The sequence below is a fragment of the Oryctolagus cuniculus genome, chromosome 7, assembly GCF_051225735.1.
Source record: "Oryctolagus cuniculus isolate XC-2025 breed Fujian yellow rabbit chromosome 7, ASM5122573v1, whole genome shotgun sequence".
Lineage (NCBI taxonomy): Eukaryota > Metazoa > Chordata > Mammalia > Lagomorpha > Leporidae > Oryctolagus > Oryctolagus cuniculus.
The window spans coordinates 123,700,836-123,723,622 of record NC_142873.1 but is presented as its reverse complement, the minus strand read 5'-3'; the positions used below and the strand labels follow the sequence as shown (position 1 = coordinate 123,723,622).

Genomic DNA, 22,787 nt, shown 5'->3' with positions numbered 1-22,787 from the left:
AGAAAGTTAATGCAAGCCATGACTTGAGAAAAAGTATTTGTACCACAGATACCTGACAAAGGTATATTTAGGTAGTGAGAATTTATCAAAGCTATAAAAATGTAAACCTTCCACAATGGAGTATCTGAGTTCAATCCCAGCTCTGGATCCTGTCTTCAGCTTCCTACTAATGCTGACTCTGGAAAACATGGGAGAACTGGATTGAGTTCTTGGATTTGGCCCCAGACCAGCCCCTGCTATTACAGGCTTTGGAGAGTGAGCCAGAAGATAGCATATACTCTCTCTCCTTTTCACTCTGTCTCTCAATAAAATAAAGCAAAAAGGATTTATGCTTAGAATATATATGTAAACACATATGTAAATATATATGTAAATATATTTATATAATATATATGACAAGAAATATTTTTGTAAATCACTAAAAATTTAACATCTAGTTCATAAAGGAAGATATATAAATGGTTAAAAATACTCAGCATCATCAGTCACTATGAAAACACAAAGTAAAGTCACAATGAAGTGCCATAATATACAGTAGAATAGCTACAATTAAAATACTGACAAAATCAAGTATTAATGTGGTTGTCAAAAAACTGGAACTATTAAGCATTGTGATATAAAATTAAACAGGTATAGTAGTGTTGTAAAATAGTTCAGCAGTTTATAATAAAGTCAAAATATTGTCCTATGACTATGCTATTCCATTCCTAATTAGGCACCTTAGAAATATGAAAATAGTATGATTTAGAGCAAGCTTATGTAGAATGACCCACTGTTGCAGAATAGAGTCTTAAGTTTTGAAATTGTATCTGAAAGGATTCATTAAAAAGCTCATAGAAAGTGTATATTATGAAAAGACTAGGGATAGTTGTTATGTTACAGTAAGTTAAGCCACTGCTGAGATGTCCACATGTCATATGTGCCTAGGAACCCAGTCTTGCTTCTGTTTCTAATTCAGCATTCAGCTAACAGACATCCTGGGAGGCAGCAGGTGATGACTCAAGTACTTGAGTCTGTGCCACCCACGTGGGTGACCCACATAGAGATCCTGGCTTCTGACTTTGGCCTGGCCCAGTCCAGGTTACTGTGTAAATTTGGGGAGTGAACCAGCAGACAGAAAATATCTCTATCTATTTCTAGCTCCCTTTTCTGCTGTTTCTCTGCCTTTTGAATAAATGCAAACAAAGAAACAAACTTTAAAAATATTTTAAAAAGTAAAACTCATTTAAGAATCTATACATGGATTTCAATTTTTCCAAATAAGTATATTTTTAATTTTTTATTTATATAAACAAATTTCATGTATTTCATACATTCAGATTTAGGAGCACAGTAATATTTCCCACCCTACCCTCTCTCTCCCGTCCATACTTCCAAGTTCCCTCCATCTTCCTGTATTATTTTCTCTTTTAATTTTTACAATGATACACTTCTAGTTTATTTTATAATCAACTGCCTGTTCATGTTTTTTGCCTATTCCTTAACTGTATTATTTTATTGAGTATCTTGAGATCTTTATAATTGTGGATATTAATCCTTTATCAGATGCATAGTTTGCAAATGCTTTCTCCCATTCTGTTGGTTGCCTCTTTGTTGATTGTTTCCTTATCTTGATGTAATCCCACTTGTCTATTTTTGCTCTCATTGCCTGTGCTTCTGGGATCTTTACCAAGAAATATTTCCCTATGAAAATTTTCCCACCACCACTCATTGAAGACATTAACTTCTACATGGATTCATTTTAATTCACTGTCAAAGATTACTTGGTTATAGATGAATGGTTAAAGTTTGGGTATTTCCGTTCTGTTATTCTGGTCTGCATGTCCATTTTTATGCCAGAACCAGGCTGTTTTGTTTATAACTGCCCTGTAGTATGTCTTGAAATTGGATATTGTGGTGCCTCTGACTTTATTTTTGCTGTTTAAAATTGATATAGCTGTCCGTGGTCTCTTGTATTTCCACATGAATTTTAGTATCTTTTTTTTTTAGATCTGAGATTGTCATTGTTATTTTGATTCGGTTCACATTGATTCTGTAAATTGCTTTAAGTAGTATAGACACCATGATGATATTAATTCTTCTGATTCACCCCATATGGGTGCTGGTTTGAATGCCGGCTGCTGTTATTGTTAAATTTTTATCTAAATATAAAATATTTTATTGATCTTAAAACTTCAGTTATTATTACAATTTTGATGATTATCTATCCTCCCTCATTTATACCCATCTTTATAGAGATGTTTGTAACTGACTGATAGTACATAGGTGCCGGAAAACAAAAAAATTAGTAAGAGACCATCCTTGACTTCAAGGAATTTACACTAGTAAAGAAAAAAAATAGACAATTAAAGGACTCTAGTGTGATAAGGACTATTATAGAAGACCCTAAGAATGATTGTCAGTATGAATTAGGGACACCCATACCTGCCTAATAAGAACTTCCATGTAGAGCAAATATATCTAGGGCATTTGCAGAAGTAGAAAGATTTGATTCAGTTATAAAGATGGTGAATGCCAAGCAACTATACATGGCTTTTTATCAAAGCTATCCTGAAAATTCTTTCCTCATCTTTCTGTTGCTCACATTACTTCATTCAACAACAACAAAAAATTAGTGCTTTATTTTATAAGGACTCTGCCTGGTTCCATGGCAGAATAGAGGGTAATCACACTCCAATTCTATTCTGAAGCAGGTTATATTCTGGTATAAGTAAATAACAGAAGGTTAAATATCATGTCAAGCAGCTCTAGAGAGATATGATTAGGCTAGTGTGGCTATTTTCCTAAGGGAAATAATATCTATAAACAGAGAACTGTGATATAATAGATCATGGATTCATAAGAAAGTTATTATTTGACCCACAGGCCTATTTCTTGCAAGAAAAATAGAGTAATTATCCACCAGCTGGAGCCAAACAATGTGCTAGGCACTTCATATATCCCAGAACTCTGGAACAAAAATACCTATGAAAGCTTGTCTAAAGGCAGCACAGTTCATCCACATGAACCAATACCCCAGTTCATTGAATTGATTAATCGTCTTACTATTTCTCAGTAAGTCTGGATGCACCCTCAGAATCCTTGACACCATAGCACAGCAATGTGTCAGTGGATCCAAGTTGCACACGAGAGAAACTCCCTCTGACATCCTTGTTTTAAATAAGCTAAAATAAATCCTTGAATTAAATTAGATGGGATTAAAGATGTATTTATCAAATTGTTTTAAGTGGTAAGTGAATTGATTCCATGGATGAATTGCTTTTCATCTTTTAACATTATCCCTGCCACCTCAGCCTAAACTGAAGCAGGTGACAACTTTAAACACTATTAAACATAATGTCATAAATACCACAGGGATATTGTTGAAGATGCTGTTCAACATACCTCAATGTCCACTTTAGGAAGCACAATGGGAGGAACTTCTGTCAGATTTTGTACCTGGCATATTTTCTCTTATGATACTAGCTGCCAGAAAAGTCAAAATTAATTGTTGACTACCTACAGGAAGTTTCTAAGACCTCATATCATGCATTTTATGTATTCATCCAACTGAATTTTGTTTGCTATTTCCCTTGTGGTGGGTTTTATATAAGATTAATTTATTTATATGAAAGGCAGAGTTACAGAGAGAGAAAGAGAGACAGAGACAGACAAAGACAGAGGGATCTTCCATCTACTGGTTCACACGTCAAATGGCCGCAATGGCAAGAGCTGGACTAAGTCAAAGCCAGCAGTCTTGTGGGTGCACATGAGCCCAAGGACTATGACCATCTTACACTGCTTTCCCGGGCACTGTAGCAGGGAGGTAAATCAGAATTGCAGCAGGCGGGGCTCAAATTAGTGCCCATATGAGATGCCAGTTCACAGGCAGCAGCTTAACCACCTGCACCACAATACCAGCCACTTTGTGTTATGTCAATCTGACAGAGCCAAGTGATGTGCAGATAAAATATTATTTCTGGATGTGTCTATAACAGCATTTCTTGAAGAGTATAGCATTTGAATCAGTGGATTTAGTCTAAAATAGATTGCCTTCTCCAATACAAGTGGACATCACTCAGCCCACCAAGGTCTGAATAGAATAAATAAGTAGGAGGAGGAATGCACCATACTTTGCTTCCTGTCTACCAACTTGAGCTGGGACATTGGTCTTCTATGCTTGGACTAGGATTTACAATACTGGCTGACCTGGTGTGGAATTATATCAGTGGCATTTCTGGATCTCCAGTTTATAGGTGAGAGATCATGAGACTTCTTAGCCTCAATAATTGCATGAGTCAATTACCCATAATAACATATTAATTCTGTGATTCTGGAGAACCCTAATTAATACAGAGTTTTGTGTAGAAAGTAGTTCTCAAATAAACAGAATTTTAAGTTTTCTGAATTGGTTCTGGGGTTTTTACAACCAGGTATCTGATATGGTCAGACTTAAAGATGCTATTTCCAGTAACAGAATGCTGGTAATCCATGGCATGAATTGTTTATAGATACATACTGAATATCTACAGTAGATAACCCTAATCAGTCACTTATATGAAAAGCAAAGAGTTGGGTAACTATGGATATGATACCTAAACATTTTTAAAAGATTTATTTATCTGTTAGAAAGAGTTACAGAGAGGCAGATGCAGAGAAAGAGATGTTAGGCCGGTGCCACAGCTAACTAGGCTAATCCTCCGCCTGTGGGGCCGGCACCCCGGGTTCTAGTCCCAACTGGGGCACTGGATTCTGTCCCAGTTGCTCTTCTTCAAGTCCAGCTCTCTGCTATGGCCCAGGAAGGCAGTGGCGAATGGTCCAAGTGCTTGGGCCCTGCACCCGCATGGGAGACCAGGAGGAATCACCTGGCACCTGGCTTCATATTGGCAAAGTGCGCAGCAGCCATTTGGGGGCTGAACCAACGGAAGGAAGACATTTCTCTCTGTATCTCTCTCTCTGTCTAACTCTGTCTGTCAAAAAAATAAAGTTTTCCATCCACTGGTTCACCCTCCAGAAGGCCACAACAGCCAAAACTGCACCAATCTGAAGCCAGGAGCCAGGAACTTCTTCCAGGCCTCCCACATGGGTATAGGGGCGCAAAAATGTGGGCTATCTTCTACTGCTTTCCCAGGCCAGAGCAGAGAGCTGGATCAGAAGCGTAGCAGCCAGGACTTGAACTGGTACCCATATGGGAGGCCGGCACTGCAGATGGAGGCTTTACCACTATGCCACAGCACTGGCCCCAAATATTTTTGCAAAAGTAACAATTTCATCAATTCCTCCTAATGTGACTAGAAAAAGTGGTGGGACAAAAGGATGATCTCAGGGATTCAAATTGCCAGATTAAGCACCACATATGAGAGCTTCTATGTATGGCCTGAAGAAGACCTTTATCTCCTGTAATCACAGCACTAAAATTGCTAGAAATCAAATTCAGAATCTCATCCTCTCACAGGCTGAATAACAATGTAAGTTGAACTACCAAGTTGACAAAGTGTCTACTATTTACCTAAGGCCAATGAATAGGACACAATGGACTCCAGTAAGTAGGAATGTGGATATGTGGGAAGAACCTTATGGAGCCTGGGACATGGAAATCCCAATTTGATAAGTCTTCTTTAACTAACATCACATTTTTAAGATTTTCTCACCACCCATTTTAAAATTATCATTATTTTAGGTGGCTTAAGGTCTTAAATAAGGGAATATATATTTATATTAATATGTATCACATTTATGTAATGTGTTGTAAATATTATGCACACACTGTGGTTCATTTTTTAATTAGGATTTGAACTATAGCCTTACTCCCAGCTACCACACTATACTGCAAAGTTCATGCATTACTACTAAACATCTAACTGACAGAACCAATTGTTTGTACATTATTGGTAAAATATACATTATGCATTTGCTGATTATGATGTCAAACAATGGTGTTAAGTAGAACAAAAAAATACTAAAAGGAATAAAACAGTAAATAATTCCTTGACAGTCAGGACAAGGGCTGACCAAGTCATTGTTTCTCATGGTGTCCATTTCTCAACAGGTTTCCTTTTAGGTGCTCAGTTAGTTGCCACCGATCAGGGAGAACATATGATATTTGTCCTTTTGGGACTGGCTCATTTCACTCAGCATGATGTTTTTCAGATTCCTCCAGATGCCAGATTTCATTTTTTACTGCTGTGTAGTATTCTATAGAGTACATGTCCCATCATTTCTTTATCCAGTCTTCTGTTGATGGGCATTTAGGTTGATCCCATGTCTTAGCTATTGTGAATTGAGCTGCAATAAACACTGAGGTGCAGGCAGCTCTTTTATTTGCCAATTTAATTTCCTTTGGGTAAATTCCAAGGAGTGGGATGGTTGGATCATGTGGTAGGTCTATATTCAGGTTTCTGAGCAATCTCAAACTGTCTTCCACAGTGGCTTTACCAGTTTGCATTCCCACCAACAGTCTTTTAGTGTCCCTTTTTCCTCACATCCTCGCCAGCATCTCTTGTTGGTAGATTTCTATATGTAAGCCATTCTATTTGGGGTGAGGTAAAACCTCATTGTGGTTTTGACTTGCACTTCCCTGATTGCTAGTGATCCTGAACATTTTTTCATGTGTGTGTTGGCCATTTGGATTTCCTCTTTTGAAAAATGTCTATTGAGGTCCTTGGCCCGTCTCTTAAGTGGGTTGTTTGTTTTGATGTTGTGGAGTTTCTTGATCTCTTTGTAGATTCTGGTTATTAAACCTTTATCTGTTGCATAGTTTGCAAATATTTTTCCCATTCTGTTGTTCCCCTCTTCACTATCCTGTTTCTTTTGTAGTACAGAAACTTCTCAATTTGATGCAATCCCAATAGTTAATTCTGTCATTGACTGCCTGTGCCTCTGGGTTCTTTTCCGAGAAGTCCTTGCCTGTGCCTATAACTTGCAGGGTTTCTCCCATGTTCTCTAATAATTTGATGGTGTGGGGTCTTAGATTTAGATCTTTAATCCATGTTGAGTGGATTTTTGTGTAAGGTGTAAGGTAGAAGTCTTGCTTCATGCTTCTGCATGTGGAAATCCAGTTTTCCCAGCACCATATGTTGAATAGACTGTCCTTGCTCCAGGAGTTGGTTTTAGATCCTTGATCAAATATGAGTTGGCTGTAGATGTTTCGATTGATTTCTGGTGTTTCTATTCTGTTCCATTAGTCTATCCATCTGTTTCTATACCAGTACCATGCTGTTTTGATTATAGCTGTCCTATAGTATGTCTTGAAATCTGATATTGTGATGCCTCTGGCCTTGTTTTTGTTGTACAAGATTGGTTTTGCTAATCGAGGTCTACTGTGCCTCCATATAAATTTCAGCATCATTTTTTTCTAGATCTGAGAAGAATGTCTTTGGTATTTTTATTGGTATCGCATTGAATTCTATAAATTGCTTTTGAGAGAATGGACATTTTGATGATATTTATTCTTCCAATCCATGAGCATGGAAGACACACTATTATTCTTAGGTGTTTAAAATTAACTGAAAAGTTATCTCTGTTAAATATAAGAGTGGGAATAAGAGAGGGAGGAGATGTACAGTCCAGCACATGCTCACTCGGACTTACCCCTAATGGTTGAGCTAGAAACGTGCCAAGGGATTCTAATTCAATCCCATCAAGGTGGCATATACCAATGCCATCTTACTAATCAAAGTGATCAGTTTAAGTTCATAATTGATCTTAATGATAGGATTAAGTGTCAAAGGGATTACATAAACCAGACTAGTGTCTTCTAATAATAATTGTTAGAATTAAAAGTTATAATGATCCAACATGGGAAGTGGGATACACAGCAGACTCATAGAATGATAGATGTCCTAAACAACACTCTAGCCTCAGAATAAGCCCTTAAGGCATCCGGTCTGCCTAAAAGGTCCATTAGAGTTTCACAGGCATGGAAAGCCAAGACACTCTGGCAAAAAAAAAAAAAAATGACCTAAATGAAAGATCTCTGTGAGATCCCAGCAGAAAGAATGGGCCATCAAAGTAGGCGTATCTTTCTCTGATTGGAGGAGAGAACTTCCACTTTGACTATGGCGTTGTCTAAATAAGATTGGAGTTGGTGAACCCAAGAGGCTTCCATAGCCTTGGCATCTCATGATGATGAGGTGATTACTGACGTCATAAATAAGAGTGTCAATTGTTAAACCAACAATGGGAGTCACTATGCACCTACTCCCCATGTAGACTCTCTGTCCTTAATTTGTTGTACTATGTGAATTAACAGTAAAACTACTACTCAAACAGTACTCTATACTTTGTGTATCTGTGTGGGTGCAATCTGTTGAAATCTTTACTGAGTATAGTTTGTGATTCTTTGTTGTATAAGTACTATCAAACTAATACAATGTGGCCTAATCACAGAGAAAAATTTTGCATAATCAGATTATTTTGGAATAATCAATCAATGTTCTTTGGACTCAACTGTCAAATAACTGATACCTGTACCTCCCTTGAGACACACACACACATACAAACACACAAAAAATGCACAACCAAAACAATTACTTGTAAAATAATGTTTACCTTTCTCATTTTTATTTTCAACATATTCTGAGCACCTAGTATGAGCTTTTTAGAGCAGAGGTTCACAACATGAAGAGAGTTCTAACTCCTGCTGAATGGAAATGTATAATAAAGCCCTGATCTCAGAATATTCCAAGAATTTGTAAATTATAAGGCATTATTACCTGTAGTCTTTGTTTGTTATTTACTTGAATCTCTTCCATTGTCATTTTTTTATACAGAAGCCCCCTCTTTCCCAAAGTTCTGTGTGCAAGTCATATAGAACCAGGGATAGTAGAAATTCAATAAATAATAATATATAATACAGTCTAAGTCATGCCATTTCTATCCCAAAATGAATAAGACTTCAGAAAGTACCCTGTAAAATACAAGGTGCTATACAAATATTCATTATTATTACTATTAGCTATAATTTTAATCATTTATACCAACAAAAATTCAGTATTTCTAAGCAAATTCCTGCAAAGTGATTTTTCCATGATGGTAAAATATTAAATAAACAGGTTGAACCACATTGATGAAATTATATTCTGAAAAGAGCTTCACCAGATATGATAAAAGGCAAAAAAGCATTTAATATACTCACCACTCTCAAAGCAGGCATCAAATACAAGATGTCCTTTCTTCGGCTGTCCACAGTATCCAACTGGAAGCACTGCATGTTTGCTGACATTCCCTCCGATAGCATCATCATTTCCCAAATCACTGCCTATAAAAAATTGTATATGTAAACATAAATAAGTATATTTAGCAATAAAAGTCCTATAAGATCACTGTTATTAACTTACTCCCTTTCCCAGTTACTGAATTCTTACCTAGGAAAAGAAAAATTAACTAAATATTGTGATATAACGGAAAGAGAATACATTTTACAATCAGAAAAATAAGCTCAAATATCACTTCTACATCATACAAATTCAAAAGTGTTTCAAAGAAATCAACATAATATCTAAGACTCGGTTCCTCTCATCCATAAAGAGAATGTAAAAATTATCTTCCAAAGTTATGCTATGAACACAAATTTAAGATTTTATTGAGAGGAAGAGTTACAGATAGAGAAAGGGAGAGACAGAGAGAAAGGTTTTCCATCCACTGGTTCACTTTCCAAATGGTCAAAACAGCCAGAGCTGAACCAATCAGAAGCCAGGAGACAGGAGTCTCTTCTGGGTCTTCCATGCAAGTACAGGGGCATCTTCCACTACTTACCCAGGCCACAGCAGAGAGCTGGGTCAGAAGAGGAACAACCAGGACACAAACCAGTGCCCATGTGGGATGTTCACACTGCATACAGAGGCTTAGCCTACTATGCCACAGCACTGGCCCCCAAATTTGATATAAAAATTTACATTATTACAGAAATCCAAAAGACATTAAAAAATCAAATTGCATCAACTATTAGCCAAAGTAAAAGCAAGAAAAAAATGTAAGTTGCATCCAAATAAGAAAGAAGGTAAAATTATCTCTTTTTTGTATACAATATTATTTTATTGTTTACATATAATGTGTAAAGATTCCACCAAAAAAATCAAAATTAAGAAATTAATTCAGTAGGGTCCAGCACTGCAGCTCAGCACGTTACACTGAGGTCTACAGCACTGGTGTCCCATATGGGTGCATGTTTGAGTCCCAGATGCTCCATTTCCATCAAAGGAACTCCAGGACCTGATGCCTTAACAACTAAATTCTACAAAACATTCATAGAAACAGTAAGTCCAATAGTCTCCAAGCTATTCCAAAAATATTGAACAGGCTAGAACTCTCCCAAACTATTTTATGAGATGCAAATATTCTCAACAAAATACAAGCAAATTAAAACCATATCAAGAAGAACATACATTAAGATCAAGTGGGATTTATCCCAGAAATGCAAGGCTGGTTCAACAATTACAAATAAAGAAATGTCATAAATCACATCAATAAAATGCACAAAAATGATATGGTCATTTCAATAGATGCAGAGAAAGTATTTGATAAGATTCACCACCCCTTCATGATAAAAACCCTCCACAAAATATGCATAGAAAGAATATTCCACAAAACAATGAACGTTTTATACCACAAACCAAAAGCCAATATCATACTGAACAAGGAAAATATGTAATAATTTCCCCTCAGATCTCGAATAAGACAAAGATGTCCACTTTCACCACTCTTAAAAATTTTTATTTATTTATTTTTTTGCACTTTAAAAAATTATTTAGGTATACAAACTTCATGCATTTTATACACACAAATTTAGGAACACAGTGATTCTTCCTACTCTACCCTCCCTCCCACCAGCACTCCCATACTTTTTCCATCTCCCTCTCCTATTCCCATTCTTATTTTTTCAAAAATATATTATTTTCAGTTCAGTTTATACTCATAAAATTAACCATACACGATGTAAAGAGTTCAACAAATAGTATGAAGAATAAAAAACACTGTTCCTCAACAGTTGAGACAAGGGCTATTAAAAATCATCACATCTCAAAGTACCAATTTCACTCCTATGGAATAGCTTTTCAGTACTCTCTTAGTTACCACAGATCAGGGAAAACATATGGTATTTGTCTTTTGGGGACTAGTTTATTTCACTAAGTATAATGGTTTCCAGTTGCATCATTTTGTCGCAAAGAACAGGATTTCATTTTTACCTGCTGTATAGTATTCCATAGAGTATATATACCATAATTTCTTTATCCAGTCTTAAATTAATGGACATCTGGGTCAATTTCACATCTTATCTTTTGTGAAATGAGTTGCAATAAACATGGGGAGTACAAATCATTCTTTCATATGCTGATTTCAATTTCTTTGGGTAAATTCTTAGCAGTGAGATGTCTGGGTCATATGGTACATCTATATGTAGATTTCTGAGGTATTTCCATACTGTCTTCCACAGTGGCTGCACCAGTTTACATTCCCACCAATGTATATTGGAGTACCTTTTTCTTCACATCCTTGCCAATGTTTGCTATTTCTTGATTTCTGTCTGAAAGCCATTCCAACCGGTATGAGGGGAAACCTCATTGTGGCTTACTTGATTTCATGATGGCTAATGATCCTGAGCATTTTTTCATGTATCTGTTGGCTAGTCTTATTCAATATAGTACTGGAAGATTTAGCAAAAGCAATTAGGGAGGAGGAAGAAATAAGGGCATCAAAAATGGAAAAGAGAAAGTTAAATTATTCTTGTTTGCAGTTCACAAGATATTGGATATGGAAAAACTTGAACTATCCACCCAAAAGCTGTTAGAATTGAAAACCAATTCAGAAAAGTTGCAAGTTACAAAATAAACAAATACAAAAACAGTAGGTTCTTGTATACTAAATCAAGAAAGAAATCCCACTCACAAAGGTGACAAAAAAACAAATATCTAGAAATTTATCTAAAGAAATGAAAGATCTATACATAAAAATGATGAAACACTGATGAAAGAAATCATCAAGGACACACAAAAAAGAGAAAGATATTCCTTTTTCATGGATCAGAAGAATCAATATCATTAGAATGTCTATACTACCTAAAGCGATCTATAGATTCACTGCAATGCCTATCAAAACACCAGTATGGTACTGGCATAAAAAACTGAAATATACATCAATGGAACAGGATAGAAAACCAAGAATTTAATTCTCATACATAAAGCCAACTGATTTTATTAAAGATTTATTTTATTTATTTTAAAGAGTTACAGAGAGATGTAGAGACAGAGACACAGAGAGAGAGAGACGCAGAGAGAGAGAGAGAGAGAGAGAGAGAAAGAGAGAGAGATATCTTCCATATACTGGTTCACTCCCCAAATGGCCACAATGGCCAGAACTGAGCTGATTCAAAACCAGGAGTCAGGAGCTTCCTCCCAGTCTGCCACATGAGTGCAGGGGCTCAAGAACTTTGGCCATCCTCTGCTACTTTCCCAGGCACATTAGCAGGGAGCCTGAGAAGATATGGAGCAGCCAGGACTCAAGTGCCCATATGGGATGCCTGCACTGAAGGCCAGAGCTTTAACCTGCTGTGCCACAATGCTGGTCCACAGGCACCTGATTTTTGACAAAAGTGCTCAGACCATACAATGGAGTTAAGATGATCTCTTCAAATTGTTCAGCTGGCAAAATTGGATGTATGTACGTAGAGAATGTATTAGAACCATATCTGTCACCATATACAAAAATCAACTCAAGATGGATCAAAGACCTAAGTTTAAGACTGAGACTATAAAGATACTAGAAGAAGATGTACAGGAAACCTCCAAAATATTGGTGTAGAGGATGACTTACTGGGCAAGATCTCCAAAGGACAGGCAACAAAAGCAAAAACTAAACAAACAGGACTATATCAAACTGAGAAGCTTTTGCACAGCAAACGAAATGATCAATAGAGTGAACAGACATTCAACAAAACGGGAAAAATATTTGCAAACCACATATCCAATAAAGAAATAGTATCACTAATATACCAGAAACTTAAAACACCAACCAAAACATGCAGTTGAAAAAGGGGCAAAGGACTTCAATAAACAATTCTGTAATGAAGAAATACAAATGGTCAAAAAATACAAGAAAAAATGCTCAAATATTCAATATCACTAGCCATCAGGGAACAAAGAAAAAATGTATATGAGCATCCATAGATGTAGCAAGTATCTGGTGAAGTAATATTATAATTATATCTTAATTCACTCTGATAAATAGACCTGCTGAGACATCTAGAAATAGACTTTAGGGATGTGTAGAATTTTTAACATTTAAATGGGTTATGCAAATGGATGTGACAAAAGCTCAACTTGTTTATTTTTTTAATAGTACCTCACACATAAGTTATGAGCAACTTATATTGGTCAAGAATGCAGAAAACATCATGTTAATTAAAATTGACCTTGATATAGAATATATATTCCACCTCACAATCAAAGACACTTTAAAAGTGTAAACAAATTACCTCTATGTATAAATGGCATGCAGTTAAAGGGGTCTGTCAAAAGTTCCATCATAAAACTGTATATCCAGAGCTTCACAATTTTGAGAGAAAATTACCTTGAAGATGACACTTAACCCACAAAGAAGCCACTAAGAAGTCATGGAAATAAATCCAAATGTTCTACTTGAAGACATTTTAGAAAAAAGAACCCATTCATTCAAGGGTGAAATCTCAGTGAACTGGTACCCATCACACATCTTCACAGAATTTCACTCTTTCCACATTTGTGGAAAAATATATTTGCAAATATATTTATAAGATATACTGCAAGTTCTCACAGAAAAAGAAAAAAAAATTTAAGGAATAATTTCCCAAATACACATACCCTAATTCTCCAAAGGCACATATGTCAAAAACAGAAGAGATTCACAGGATTTTCAATGACTGATTGACTTGAAAGTGAGACACACACACACAACAAGAGAGAGAGAGAGAGAGAGAATTTTATATCTGCTGGTTGCTGGTTCACTCCCAGATGGCTGCAATGGCAGAGACTGGGCCAGGCCAAAGCCAGGATCCAGGAGCTTCTTCCAGGTCTCCCTCATGGGTAGCAAAGGCTTACAAGTACTTGGGCCATCTTCTGCTGCTTTTCCCAGACCATTAGCATGGAGGTGGATAGGAGGGAAGCAGCCAGGAACATAAGGCAGCACCCACATGGGATGCTAGCATTGCAGGCAGTGGCTATTAATTGCTACACTACAACACTGGTCCTATGATTCAGGTTTGTTAAGGCACAATCAATAACAGGATGTCTCAATTACTAAATATGTATTATATTCAGGCCCATAACTAAGGGGAGTGTATAAGAAACATAAGCTATAAATAAATCCATCATTCAATAAAAGCATAAAAAATGCAAATGATACTTTCTCAAAATGCTGCCCATCTAGTTAATGACTATACTAATATATATATATATATATACACATATATATATGTGTATATATAATGAAAAAAGTTATATTTCTGCAAGGGAAGATTCAGTACAGATAGTATAGTTGGTAATATGGGGGTTTAGGAAATATAGATGCAAGACTGAATTTTTGCTTTGGGGGTATACGACCAAAGATGAGCACAGTTCAGTAAGTTATGCTCTTGAATTTCATTCTTTTCATCCGACAGCTGATCAAAAGAGATTGCTGGTACACTCTCATTGAAAAAACAGATTGCATCCAATTTCTCAACACTCTGCAGTAAATTATCTCCCTCCTTTGGACTTACATATGACTCTACTTAAATTTTTTCTATCCTGTATTACATATAATTGTGTATGCCTTAATGCCCACTTCCCAATCTCTTGAACACTAACTTTCCATTTATGTACTAACTACATTCACTACAGAATTAAAATTTCCTAGCAAAGAGAAATTTCAATAAATATCACTTAAAAAGAATTTCTCAAATGTATATTCTTCCAATTATACTAACCAGAGGTAATTTTTCAAATTACCTCCTGGGATAAGACTATGGAGTTATTAGTTCATTTAAAAAATATTTATGACTACTAGGTGCTCACTATGCTAAGTTCTGGAAATGTAAATTTAAATTTAAAAAGTTCCTATTCAAAACGAAATCAGAAGGAGATGCAAGTCAGTAGAACCCCTCAGAGGGGACCAGAAAAGCAGCATCTGTATGTTCCTCACAGAAGGCTTCCTGGAAGGGATGACACCTGAACTACTTTAAAATGCATAAGCAAGGTAAAAAAAAATGCAAAAAGGTACTCCAGGAAGCTTATATATGGATGAACAAGGCATAGTATGGAGATAGATACAGGAACTACAACATGGAAGGCATTATATGACATGCTAAGGTCAACTTTTTTTAAAAGATTTATTTGTCCATTTTGAAGCTCAGAGTTAGAGAGAGAAAGAATATCGATTCTACATCCACTGACTTGCCCTTCAGACAGCCTAAATGGCAAAGGCTGGACCAAGCCAAAGCCAGGAACCAGCAATTTCATCTGGGTCTCCCATATGGGCAGCAGGGACCTAAACACGTGCATTATCATCCACTGCTTTCTCAGGCCACCAGGAGGGAGCTGGATTGGAAGTGGAGTTTCCAGGACATGAACCAGCATCCATGGGACACCAGAGTCACAGTCAACAGCTTTACCTGCTATACCACAATGCTGGCCCCTATGGTCAGATTTTTTGCTCAAGGCAGTAAAAACATGAAAAATCCTTGAAGGACTTGATACAAGATAGTAGTACACTCTAGCCTTGGCACTCGGAGCCCAATGCATTTTACCAAAGAGAAAGGGAGAATGTTGCCTCTATAATGATGATTTGAGAAAAGCAGGCCAAGTGATTAACTGAATGCAGTAGGCATGAGGCTACAGGAGCATGGGGTGGTTCACTGTCACAAAGATTTGGAAACTATCCTTCCTCACAAACTGTGGTGTTTCAAGGTTTGATGATAGATCAGTCTTCGGAGATTTACATATATAATCTTGTCAAACTCTACAACTGCATTCTGGTTCCTAAATTAGACTTGTACTTCTAAATGAAATTTTAATTTACATGCTAAAAACAGAACTCTAAAAAACAACATCTGGCTGGTTTGCCTAATCTATTTCTGCCAGATTCAGTATTCAGAGTTCCAGCACAGTGTTCTCCAAATTGTGTCCTATCAAACGTTTCTGGTAGGTTTCCTTAACTCCCTCAGCACTCACTGGGTACCCACTCTGTGCTTGTCACTGTGATAGGTCCCGGAGATCCAAATATGCAAAAGATTTAGAAGAGCCTTCAAAGAGTATACATAGGGGAGGTGGAATATCAAGTGAAATAAAGTGTTTCACATTTTCTAATTATATATATATGCATATTGTGTAGAATGGTTACCTAAGTAAAAAGTAATAAAATCCCTATTTTGCAGAAGAGTAGAGGAATAACCCAAAAAGATTTTTTAAAAAAATGGTAACGTGATACTTGAACTGGGTTTTTAGTTTTATCTGGCATAGTGGAAGGATATGTGAAGGTTAAAAAAGCAATCTCAAAGTTTTAGCTAATTCATATTATAAAAATCAACACAACTTATAACATTATTAGAAATAAGTGATACTGAAACATATAAGTATGTTTTTGGGGCTGGCACTGTGGCAGAGTGGGTTAAGCTGCCACCTGCAATGCAGGGATCCTATGTGGGTACCAGTTCATGTCCCAACAGCTCCACTTCTTATACAGTTCCTTGATAACGTGCCAGAGAAAGGAACAGAAGATGGCACAAGTACTTGTGCCCCTGTAACCCACATGGGAGACTCAAAAGAAGTTCCTGGATTTTGGCTTCACCCTGGCCCAGTGCAGGCTGTTTCGACCATTTGGAGGACGAATCAGCAAATGGAAGATACTGCGCGCTCTCTCTTGTGCTCTCTCTCTCTCTCTGCCTCTCTCTATCTCATTCTTTCTCTCTCTGTAATACTGATTTTCAAATAAATAAATGAATTTTTAAAAAGTTTTAATGCATTATATGCTAATATGTCCACAGTTAAAAGACACAAAGTTAAGTATTTACATAGGAAAAAAAGCATGATACTGTTGGGTCATAGGAGTTCCATATCCAATGAGAACAAACTGAAAAAACTTTGTGGTAATAACAAATTTTTCCTCACAGTAAATATTACTAGTGCTTCATAAATAAATGACAACCAAAGGAATACATTATATTCTAAAATATCTGATAAGCTATTATATATAAAAATGGGGCAGGAGGTATATCTTTGATATGGTGATTTCCTATCTTTTGGAAATACACACACACACACACACACACACAGTAGTAGTACTGCCAGATCACAAGGCAGGTCTATTTCTAGTTCTCTAAAGCATCTCCATACTATTGCAGCACTATGTACAATAGCCAAGATATGGAGTCAACCAAGTATCCACCATCAAATGAATGGATAAAGAAAATATGCTTCACAGACACAATGGAGTATGGTTCAACCATAAAAAGAGGGAAATCCTGTCATCTGCAGAAACATGAGTGGAACTGGAGTACACTGTATTAAATAAAATAAGCCAGACACAGAAAGACAAATACCACATGTTCTTTCTCATTTGTGGAAACTAAAAAAGAAAAAAAAAGATCAATCTTAACACAAACAGTGATTACTAGAGGCTGGGAAGGGTAGAGGGATGCAGGTACCAAAACTGAGTCCTATCAAAGGAATAAGTTCCTGGTGTTACAATGGCATGGTGGATGACTAGTGGTCACCATGACCTATCATGTATTTTATGAGCCAATGGAAGAGGGGAGCTATAGGGCTCTAGTCCTAACGTAAAATGTTAAGAACATAACATAACATAGCATAAATGTCAAGAAAAAATGACTATTCAAAACATGTATATACATGTATTGAAATATCACACAGTTTCCAATAAACATTCATTATTGATATTTATTTTTAACTTAGAGAGGAAAGTCAAGCAAAGATTGGACTATCAGATTTACACCACTGTAGACAGTACTAGAATGAACAATGGGTAGATTTAAGCTCAATATATTTTAAAATCTGTATTTAAAAGAATCATCTAACAATGAAATAAGAACTCTAGAAAGGTGTTCTCCTTCTCATGAGAGGCATACACAGCAGAAGCTAGAGGATCTTTCATTGAGTTTGCTCTAAAAAGGGATATTTATTAAGTAAAAACTCAGACAAGAGGTCCTCTCTGTATCCTTTAATGATTTTCATTCAAAGTTACTAAGCTTATACTGTATGTCCAGCTGAAAATATAAAAAAAAGTAAAAGAATAAAGCATAAATATGATTTTCAGAGTGCACGTTTGGCCCACGAGCTAAGACATCCACATCAGCAGGAAGCTGGATTCAGGGAAGCAAGGATCTGGGCAAAGTTCCTTTCTCAATTCCAGCTTCCTAATGATGGTCACCCTAGGAGGCAGCTGATGGTGGCTCAACTGCTTGGGTACCTGTCACTCACATGGGAGATGTAGATTGAGTTCTGAGCTCCTGTTCCAGCACCACCAGCGGTTTTGGGCATTTGGAGAGTGAGCCAGCAGATTAACACTCATTCATTTGTGTTCTCCTCAATTCCCCTGTCTCAAATAACTTCTTAAAACATGTAATTCTTGGGGGCACTGTGGCATGGCAGGTAAAGCCAACACCAGCAGTGCCGGTGACCCATGTGGGCGCTGGTTTGTATCCTGGCTGCTCCACTTCCAATCCAGCTCTTTGCTATGGCCTGAGAAAGCAGTGGGGGATGACCCAAGCCCTTGGGCCCCTGCACCCACATGGGAGACCCAGAGGAAACTCCTAGCTCCTAGCTCCTGGCTCAGATCAGCACAGCTCTGGCCATTGTGGCCAATTGGGGAGTGAACCAGAGGATGACGGAAGACCTCTCTCTGCCCCTCCTTTTTTCCCTTTGTAACTCTTTCAAATAAATAAATAATCTTAAAAAATGTAATTCTTATTCTAAAACTGAAAAGATTCTTTAATATATGTGAAACAAATAATAATTAAGTAACAGAATATATGCCACACAGGATGAAGAAGAATTTTATTTTGAAAGGCAAAGTAGAGGGAATTCCAAATGGCTCAATAGGGAAAATATACTCTGACTTTTATCATGAGAAGATACCAGAAAAACAAGGAATTATTTGCATTCCTAGTAAACAGCTGGAGAGAAGTAGAGAAGTTTTCAGGAAAAATCTGCAGAAAGAAGAGAGAACTCAGTGGAGCAACAAGATTATACAAACACATAGCAGCTCACAGGACACTACCAGTTACTCTGGTGGACAGAGGCTGGCAAGGAAGCCAACTTTCCAGACTAACGTGAGGACTAGGCAGTAGTCTGTCTCCACTGGTAATTTTGTCTGGGGATGAGCCTTACAGTTCCTACTGATCTTAAGTCTAGCCTAGAGAGCTGATGAGGGGAAGGACACCCAATTGACTTGTTGCTCCCCTCTTCTTCTCGCCGCCAAGAATCAACTTGTCAAGGTAGAAAACTAACCAATCTCTGATGGGCAAGCAGCTAGCTCCAAGGACAAGGAAGCTCTCTCTTTGGACAGGGAGGCTCACATCAGAGAGTAGGTAGCCTGCATCCTGTGACTTCGGGAATCCTATGATTCTATTATAGGCAGTGGCTGGGTTTTTAGACAATTAGTGATTCTGAATCCAGATGCACAGTATTCCCTGATGCTCAGAACGGACATTGCAGAGGGCTCCATGCTCATACTATGGAGCACATAGATACCTGGTATAGTTCATCCACTTGAGTGAGTGTGCAGTACATGTACAATAAGATCACCCTAGGCAATTAGTTCATCTTGGTACCGAGAAGGACACAGGCAGTAATCCTGCCAACCAGGGCAGTAATTTTCTCTCCCCTACTGATTACACAGATCTGCCATGCATAACTTGGGTGTCACCCAGGACTTTTGCCCCATACATAGCCAGAGCTCTCTGGCCCCATGCAGCACTTACTTCTGGATATCTGCTGAACATGCAGGTATTCCACTATGCCCAGACACATATTCCCAAGAACAAAGAATTCAGAAGAGATATCAACAAGTGTTTCTCCAGATGTATATAAATAAGGACAGAAATAAAAGAAACATGAATAAAGAAGACACTATGACTATCTAAAAGGAACACATAATAATTCAAATTACTCTGAGAAGGTGAGGAGATTGATGAAATGCCTTAAAAGGAATTCAAGTGAGGTTACTCAAAAACACAGAGAAGCAATTATATTAGTTAAAGAAACCTGCAAAACATGAATAAGAAATTCTTTTGGAAATAGAAATATTAAAGAAATCAAGCTTAAAGCTGGCACCGCAGCTCACTAAGCTAATCCTCCGCCTTGCGGCGCCGGCACACTGGGTTCTAGTCCCGGTCGGGGTGCCGGATTCTGTCCCAGTTGCCCCTCTTCCGGGCCAGCTCTCTGCTGTGGCCAGGGAGTGCAGTGGAGGATGGCCCAAGTACTTGGGCCCTGCACCCCATGGGAGACCAGGATAAGTACCTGGCTCCTGCCATCAGATCAGCACGGTGCGCCAGCCGCAGCACGCCGGCCATGGCGGCCACTGGAGGGTGAACCAATGGCAAAGGAAGACCTTTCTCTCTGTCTCTCTCTCTCTCTCACTGTCCACTATGTCAAAAAAAAAAAAAGAAATCAAGCTTAAAGTTGAGAAATGAAGAATTTGATTTCTCAAATAAAGATTACAGTGGAAATCCTGAACAGCAACTCAGTGAAGCAGAACAAATAGTATTCAAGCTGGAAGAAAAAGCTTTTGAAGTATCTCAGTAAGATGAAGAAAAAGAAGACGACGACGAAGACAAAGAAGAAGAAGAAGAGGAAGAAGAAATTAGGAGAAGATTGGGGAAACTCTGCAAGACATTGGTTTAGGCAGACTTCTTGGATAAGATCCTAGAAGCATAGGCAATAAAAGCAAAAATAGACAAAGGGGATTATATAAAGGGAAGAAGCTTCTGCAGAGTCAAGGAAACACTAGTAAAGTGAAGAGGTAGCTGAAAGAATGGGAGAAAATATTTGTAAACTATGAATGTGATAATGGATTAATATACAGAATATATAAGGAGCTCAAGAAACTCAACTACAACAAAACAATTCAATCAAGAATTGGGCTAAGATCAGAGAAATGCAAATCAAAACTACAATGAGGTTTCACTTCACCCCAGGTAGAGTGGCCCTCATACAGAAATCAACAAACAATGGATGCTGGAGAGGACGTGGGGAAAAGGGCAACCTAACTCACTGTTTTTGGGAATGTAAACTGGTAAATCCACTGTGGAAAACAGTATGCAAATACCTCAAAAACCTGAATATAGACCTACCATATGACCCAGCCATTTCACTACTGGGAATTTACGCAAGGGAAAGGAAATCAGTAAACAAAAGAACTATCTGCACTCCATGTTTATTGCAGCTCATTTCACAATAGCTAAGACATGGAAGCAACCAAAATGTCCATCAACTGAAGACTGGGTAAAGAAATTGTGGGATATGTACACTATGTAATACTACACAGAAGTAAAAAAGGATGAAATCTGGTCCTTTGCAACAAAATAGAGCAAGCTGGAAAACCTAATACTTAGTGAAATAACCTAGTCCCAAAGAGACAAACACCATATGTTCTCCCTGATTTGGGAGAATTAATAGCGCAGCTAAAATAAAAGCTATAGAAGTGAAATAGTCACTTTAGAACTAATGTCCTCAAGTATCCTTGATCTGATTGTTGAGAGGCAGTTAACTATTGTTACTTTTTACTGTGTATATCCTTTTGGTTTTGTTTTATTGGTTGTTTTCTTTCTTTCTTTTCTTTTTTTTTTCCTCTGTTTTCTTTCTCTCTCTCTCTGATCTCTCTACCTCAAACTATATGCTGAACTTTCTATGTAACACAGAGTTAATTATATGTATTTTAAAGCAACTGGAAAAAGATCCCAACTAAAAACAAGGGAGGAGGTAGTCTAAAATTGTAAAACAGTATACTTATGCATACAGGCATATAGACTTACCTCTCAGGGTACAGCCTAAGAACTAATCATGGGGCTCAAACCCATAAGAATTGGTGATATAAGCACCATCTTCACTGTTACAATGATCACATTAAATGTTAAAGGCAACAGATAGACTGGTCTAAGTTTAAAAGGGACGACATGAACAACATCAAGTACCTGGTAAAAATAATAGAATTAAAAAAGGAAGGAAGAACTAACATGGGAAGAAGTCCACACAGCAGACTCCTAGAATGACTTTCACAGTAAATAACACTCTGACCTCAGAATCAACCCATAAGGCTTCCTGGCAGGCTGAAAGGCCTGCAAGAGCATCTCAGGTATGGAAAGACAAGACTCTATGGAAAAAAAAAGTCCTACATGGAAGATCTCCGTGAGACCTCAGAGGAAAGGAAGGGTCATCAAAGAAGCAGACACTCTTCTCTGAAGGGAGAGGAGAACATACCCTTTGCTTACGGTCGTGTCCAAATATTGACAGAGTCTGTGGTCACAAGAGGCCTCCATAGCCCTGGCAGCCTATGACAAGAGCATTGGATGATCACTGACATCATAAAAAAGAGTGTTAATTATTAAAGGAACAACAGTAGTCACTGTGCATTTGCTCCCCAGGTAGGACCTCTGTCCCTATTGAATTGCAATATAAGAATTGACTGCAAATTCTCTTCCCAACATGTACTCTATATGTTGTGTGTGGGCATGGGGGCAAATTGTGGAAATATATGATTAGCACAGAGTAATAAAGTCTACCAAAATGATCCATATTGAAGTACATGGAAGAAGGAATGGGAGGTTGGATGGGAGTACAGTG

General features: G+C 37.5%; 1 protein-coding gene across 6 annotated transcripts in view; it reads right to left on the bottom strand.

Annotated features, from left to right (window-relative positions):
- Positions 1-22,787, bottom strand: part of LOC100353437 (AGBL carboxypeptidase 4) — a 1,500,799-nt gene that overhangs the window by 1,332,339 nt on the left and 145,673 nt on the right. For all 6 annotated transcript variants that reach the window (XR_016211041.1, XM_089300713.1, XM_089300715.1 and 3 more), the window contains exon 2: positions 9,116-9,238. Coding sequence is in view for 5 of the 6 variants with exons in the window: in XM_089300713.1 (XP_089156839.1) it covers positions 9,116-9,238 (123 nt within the window). In the remaining variant the exon portion in view is untranslated. The remainder of the gene's footprint in view (positions 1-9,115; positions 9,239-22,787) is intronic.